General features: G+C 38.0%; 1 protein-coding gene across 1 annotated transcript in view; it reads right to left on the bottom strand.

Moving 5' to 3' along the window:
• Nucleotides 1-5,521: 5,521 nt before the first annotated feature.
• The window catches only part of LOC134535253 (uncharacterized), a 228,081-nt gene continuing 226,427 nt past the window's right edge, over nucleotides 5,522-7,175 (bottom strand). The window contains exon 5 of the mRNA XM_063374325.1: nucleotides 5,522-6,278. Coding sequence (XP_063230395.1) covers nucleotides 6,107-6,278 — 172 coding nt within the window. The 3' untranslated portion in view covers nucleotides 5,522-6,106. The remainder of the gene's footprint in view (nucleotides 6,279-7,175) is intronic.

Raw genomic sequence — 7,175 nt, 5'->3', positions numbered from 1 at the left:
CTTGCAGGTTGCAGTACATCTTGTCGCTAGCAATGCTCGGTCGTAACTAAATTATTATCGAAAACGAAACAGTATTTATGTCAGAATTCTTACAAGTTTGTCTCGACAATTGTACGATGCAAGCCGATCGTGAAGTATCAGACAAAAAGCATAGGTGTTTGGCGGAATATTTCCGCTAGTCGATATCTCGATCCTACAGTCGATTATGTTTGAATTTATTCGATCATCCTGTTTGGAAACGTCAAACACCATTAACGGAGCCTTGTTCTTGAAACTGTCGGGACTCAGTATCGGTGACTGTCTCCGTCCATAGTAAGCTTGCTGAAACTTGGCATACATTTGATATGCGAGAATAAATCTTCCACTTTCAATGTCCATGTTCATGTCAACGTACGGATAACTTTCGCTGTTTAAAAATATTTTTACATTGCATATTTGACAGTTATCGAATACGGAGCGACTCACTCCTGCATTGAGCTGTCTTCCAGTCTGAAGACGGACGATGATGTATCTTGGTTTTTCCGTAGCGAAGCTGGACTTTACTATCCAATTAATACGCTGTCTATGAGGCAAGCCAGGATAAGTTTCCAGGCTCCAGGATCGGAATGGCACATCGATGTTCTTACTATTTTCTATGTTCTTCAACATCTTGACTCGTTCAACGGTGCTCACTTGGATGTGGGGCAGCATCCACTCGATAGACTGTAGTGTTAGCGAGACATCTTGAGGGTTTTCTGCAGCGGCGACAATTGCATTTATGTGCGTGTTGGCTAGAAGCAGTACGAGCTCTTGTTTCGAATTAATGATTATATGCTTGTAGTCCTCGGCGAATCCAAGAAGCATGGACAGAGGAACACAAACTTCGAACTTCCTTCGGCATAAACAGGAAGCTTATATTCATCCTCGAGAGCCCAACCAGCCATCTTTGCGGCAGACAGTTCATTTGGCGTGAGCGAAAGGTAATTTTTCATAGCAGATGTTATGCCTACATCTCTCGTCTGGTCTACCTCGACACCATTGAGTACATATGTAATGCGCTCGATTAGGTGAAGAATACCATTGCAGGATATTGATGTTGTCGGGTGCGTACCATCCGCTTTTGTCAGCGTGCCTCTTATAGGTAGAAATGACTGCGAAGATAAAGTACAAATATCTGACCCCAGGTTACAAAACATCAACATAAGATTTATAGTGTAAGATGTGCTTTAAGTATTTCGCTAATCGACCTCGAAAATCATGACTTACAGCTATACAGTGTCTTGAACAGCACAAGATTAAATGCGGAAATATATCTTAACCAAGTTTTCAGTAATTTGTCTGTGTTTTTTTTGTACTTGTAGTAGTGTTGTATGTATGTAAAAAAGTTTTTTTAAAAAAGAACTTGCGGTGTTTTTATTTTCTCAAACCTGTCACTTTAGTGGTACTTTTTTAAAATTAAAATTGGTTTGCATCGATCAGGTATCGAACCGAGGACAGGAATCGATCGAATCAATATATAAATTAATGAGTGATTTATTTAATGAATTTTTAACTTTTTCCCGAATCTCTAGCATTAAAATTACGAATTTCCAAGATGGCGCCCAAATTTCAAGATGGCGGGCACCTTAGTAATAAATTATTACTGCACTCTAGCGGGTAAGAATTAAACTAACATGTCATCAGCGCACTCTAGCCAACGATAACGTAATGATGGCTACCAGCAAACAAAGACAAGATGGCGGACATGACGTCATACTACCTGATGTTATATATATTTTGCCATAAGTGGTGGGGGTCAGTCTGCCTGCATTCACCACGGGGGGAAGGATCGGTCGCCATTTTTTAATTTTTTTGCACTCGTCGGGTTCGAACCGAGGACTCCGAACTCCGTGTCGTAAATGTTTGTTTTTAAATATTTTTTTTATTAAATTTTTATTATTTGAATTTTTTTCGTTAAAATCGGATAATAAATAAAGATTTTAAAGATGGTGATCGTAACGGAAACTGCAACGGTGGCGTCATATTTCAAAATGGCGGAAAACACAATGCCGGAATGTTCGAGAAAACAAAATGACGTCATCCAAGATGGCGGATCCAAGATGGCGGGTCCAAAATGGCCGCCGGGGTCAAGGTCAAAGGTCAAGGTCAAAACCGTCCAAGATGGCCGCCATGACGTCATAATCCAATATGGCGGTTGGCACCTCAGGCACCTCAGCTTGAAGCCTGCGCCAGCTCCGTCATTCCTATACTACTGCTGACGAAAGTTGTTTTTTAACTTTTTACTTTTTATTATTTTTTGAATTTCTGTAATTTTTCATTTTTATTATTTTTGCAAATTTTTATTATTTTTGAAATTTTGTTATTATTATTATTATTATTATTTTTGGTTAAGTGATCTTGATTTAGGAAAATGTGCATTAGTTTTCTCCCTGTTTTCCTGATTATTCCTGTAATTATTTTATAGGTTATTCTCCGCTTTCTCCTGATCATTCCTAGCGAGATTTCTGATATTTTTCTCCAAGTGCTCCTGATTATTCCTGTCAGTATTCTGTTGGTTTTCTTCGTGTGTTCCTGATTATTCTTGGTGATACTACTGCTCATATTCTTTGAGTGTTTCTGGTTATTCCTGAGAAAACAAACCCTCCACGTATTGTTTTGTACTGAGATAAGCTATTTTATTCAGGGTCTCGTTTAATAAGTGCATATCCGTTACTAAATCTAAACTTTACAGATTTACATCAGATGGTTAAATAAAAACATATATTACTCAGTCAAGTAGTATGTTTTGAGACAGCTGAGAAGCATTATTATGCAAGACGGACTTCCTTCTTCTTAATGTTTAGCGAAACCTTCCTTCTCTGTTTATGGTAAAATAAAATACAATATTGAATTATATAAACGGGCACAAGATTTCCCTGAATTCAGCCGAGACATCGCGTTCCGAACAGCAGCATTCGCGCAGCCACAGTTGTGGAGAATATGTAATTTATTACAGTGTCATGGTCATATATTCGACTCCGTTATCTAAAGGTAAACATTTACACTGGAGACAGCTTGAATACTGAAATATATTTTGGAATCAGCCGAAAATAATCTCTACGAATGTCGTAGCGCGAGTTCGTTTAATTAAACCCCACGTATCGAACGGCAGAATCGCCTATCGTTAACGAAATGGGGTGCCACATTTCATTGTTTTTTAACTCGCTGTCAGGGCCGTTAAAAAAAACTGGTCTCTTAATGTTGTTTTTTTTTTTGTTGCGTGAAGCTTCTTCGACCAGTGAAAAACTTGTATTGATAAGCCAGAGCAATAAAACCCTCGTTTCTTCCGAGTTGCAAATGCCAACCGCACAGTGCAGAAATATACGTGGCCTTCGAGTTGGTTTTTACTCCCCTGGGCACTTTGCTCAGTATCTATGCTCGTCTGGTGCATGGCTATAACATTTTTTCTTTGCCCACATTCGTGGCTGTTAAAAAAACTACTCCTTTGCATATGGATTAAGACCACGTCCGAGTAAATGATCATAAACCGATAAACCCGCAGTTTCGAATTTCAATGTTGGAGCCATTTGGCACGAAATTGTTTTTTGTATTGGATGTGCATCGACCATAGATAAGCGATGAGAGCGACTGTAACTAGAGGATCAGAATGTCCAACCATCGTCACGTATAATTCACTGAACTGCAGCATGAGATCGCAGCAATTTAAAACTGCGAAACAATCCTTTAATATACGGAAAGTTTTAACGTTAAATTCAAGTCATTTGCATGTAAGTTTTAGCACATAGTCCATCATTGTTTAAATGGTGTTGCAGGAAAAAAAATATTATTAGCAATAATGAAGGTTTGTAAAATAAGGGTATACCCGTAAGTTTCTTCGGTGTAAATATCTGTTGACATTAATTTCGACAGACTTTGTGTTCAGTTACATCAGAGGGTTTACTGAAGCATAATAATGTCCTGTCTTGTAAATGTAAATTATATTTATTTCCCTTTGAAAAAAAAAAATCATTTCCTGGAGCATGTTTAAAAGATTATTTGACTTATCACTACCAGAATTAAAATGACATAATCTCATGAAGAGTGTAAGCTTTCGTCTGTAATATAGGTTAGATTATATGAAATAACATAATGGTCAGTATTGGCTTTCATTGGTGATACGTTATTTGTGGACAACAAATTATATGCGGGCACGGCATCAGTTGGGCAAAGTAAAGCAAAGGTCTTGCTGTGTGTACTGCGGCGAGCGGGTAATACTCAGTTATTGTCTTGCACGGTGATTCGGCTTTTATAGTCGTTCGCTTCTTTGCTGAGGGGGCTACAATTTTCGAGCGTTACGAAAATTCCGGTCGCATAAGGGGATTAGTTAGGTACGTGATGTAACCGGGAGACGAGGAGAATTGTTAGGTACGAAGTGGAGGAGTCGGCAGGGGAGAGGTATAAATGACGCAGCATCCTTGTACACTTGCACACACGCATACTTGCACACATGCATAATTGCACACTTGCATAATTACACACTTTCACACTTGCATACTTGCACACTTGCATACTTGAATACTTACATACTTGCACACTTGCATACTTGCACACTTGCATACTTGCATACTTGCACACTTGCATACTTGCACACTTGCACCCTTGCACACTTGCACCCTTGAACACGTGCATACTTGCATACTTGTACACTTGCACACTTGCATACTTACACACTTGTATACTTGCACACTTGCATACTCTCACACTTGCATACTTGCACACTTGCATACTTGCACACTTGCACGCTTGCAAGCTTGCACTATAGCATACTTATACATTTGAATATTTGCACACTTGAATATTTGCACACTTGAATACATGTACAATTTCTTACTCGCATACTCTCATACCTGCTCACATACATACTTTATGTATGTATACTTGCATAATTGCATATTTTACATTTAAATATTTGCATGCTTTACACTTGCATACTTGAATACTTTATACTTGCATAGTTGAATACTTTACTCTTGTATAATTGCATACTTGAATACTATACACCTGCATAATTGCATAATTTACACTTACAAACTTGCCTTATTCTCACTTGGGTACTAGCATTCTTAATACTTGCATACTTTCATACTTAACATGTGAATACTTTCATATTTAACACATGCATACTTTCATACTTAACACATGCTTACTTTCATGCTTAACAAACGGTTACTTTCATCCTTAACACATGCTTACTTTCATACTTAACACGTGCATACTTTCATACTTACCATGTACATACTTTCATACTTTACAATTCATTACTTGCATACTGTGACGACTTTTCCACGGTCAGGGTCGACAAATATCCCCAACACGCACGCTACCAAGAGCGTCAATCACACAGCTGCCCGAAACAAGCTGTTTACACTCGCTTCCTCGAAGCCTGAGTCCCCACCCCCTTGAGCATGCAATGTGAGATTACAGAGATTGATCCAACACATTATCATCATCAAAATCTTATAGAAAATAATCTAATGGGTAGTGATAATAAAATAAAACAAACTTTTAACTTTAAGCTAACTTTCTGCAGTTTATTACATTCAATTACATTCATTTCCAGACTCAACAATAAAAAAACTTATCCAACACAATATCTGAATAACTAAAATTTAATAGAGCGCTCCTACATCAAAGTTAATATGGCTTTTGCTGTTCATCATGAATTTCAAGTTCAATTATAAGTACGCTTGAACAACTATTTTTTTCGCACACCTTCCTGGACTTTAATTGCGCATAATTCGTAATAGTTAGGCCTACGTTAATTCGTAGAATTGAAATTTACCTTTTGTGCTCACAGTATTTTTCATAAACGCGGGACTAACACTGACTGCTCATGTAGCCGTTTCCCATTTGTCACAGTTTGTAAAGGCGGAAAACAATATTTACTATAATAGCTCAAACATTTTTTCCGTTTGCAAGACAACTTATTCATAATTGTTCGCTAGCAACGTGCGTAACGAAATTCTGGAACAAATTTACACATGTTAAAACTTGTAGCTGACTCATTCAAAACAACAGAATGCTTCGTCATACTATAATCCGTCCTTCCGAATTTGTGTATTTTCCGTGTCCAACGTCTTAAATCTCCTCATGAGTCGTCAGCCCCACTATACTGCAGGAAGCAGCGTCCAGAGGCGTCCATAGTGACCCTGGAGTGAGTTCCTCGCAGTCCGCCGCAGACAGCTCGCTCCTCTCTCTCGCAGCCAGAAATCCACTCTGCCGCTGCTAGTTTGTTCCTGTGCGTCTTCGGGCGCACTCGGCTGCTTCCGAAAACAATCGAAGCGGGAATATTTAGCAAGCGTCCTGGGCAAGCGAAAATAACAGCTAGAAAAATAACAGAAAACTATTTTAAAATTGCTAAGAAGAATACTTTAACCAGAATATAAAATTAATATAAATATTTATTACCATTACTAATGTTATTAAATAGTAATTAAAAATCAGCCACAAAAACGTATTTAAATTCCAATTGCCAACCTAGGGGAAAAGTTACCAGGCAACTAGTAACAACACTTTACACTATCATACTTTACACTTGTATACTTGCATACTTTCACTAATGCACATTACCATAATTTAGTGCTTGCGTAATTGCATAAGTTAATGCTCTGTGGTTTCAACCAAATGATAATTGCGTTTCCTATAACTAATAATATAAAAAGCAGGTAGTTTAACTTGTGTTGCGCGTCGACTCCACCACACAAACCACACTTTTTTTTGTATTTCACTGTAAGAATAAATAATATATGCACACAATGTTTTACTGAAAACCAAACGACGTTGGCATGAAGGTTTGTGTAAGTTTGTTGTAAAGGGGGGGGGGGGGGGAGGGGGGCGAATGCAGCACTGCGCAATTGGCGATGACGCAGAGTGATTTTCGGGACTCCTGTCCACACTGACCGTATCTGTAACATGTATCTTCTCTCCGATGTGATGGTAAATACCAGACATTTGGTGGGAACAGTCCGGCTACTAAAAAATTGTATTATTTTTCATACTAAAGTTTAATAAAGGATCGTTTTCACAAACTGATCATGATGTAGAGTTTGATACAAATACCTACTGTTATGGTATCATGATATATTATTATGCTTATATCTTACGACGTGGTATGAGGAAGCAAGATTAGAGGTTTTAGTTATTTTATATGATGAATA

The sequence above is a fragment of the Bacillus rossius genome, chromosome 8 (genome assembly GCF_032445375.1).
Source record: "Bacillus rossius redtenbacheri isolate Brsri chromosome 8, Brsri_v3, whole genome shotgun sequence".
Classification (NCBI taxonomy): Eukaryota; Metazoa; Arthropoda; class Insecta; order Phasmatodea; family Bacillidae; genus Bacillus; species Bacillus rossius.
This window is presented reverse-complemented; position numbering and strand designations above follow the sequence as displayed.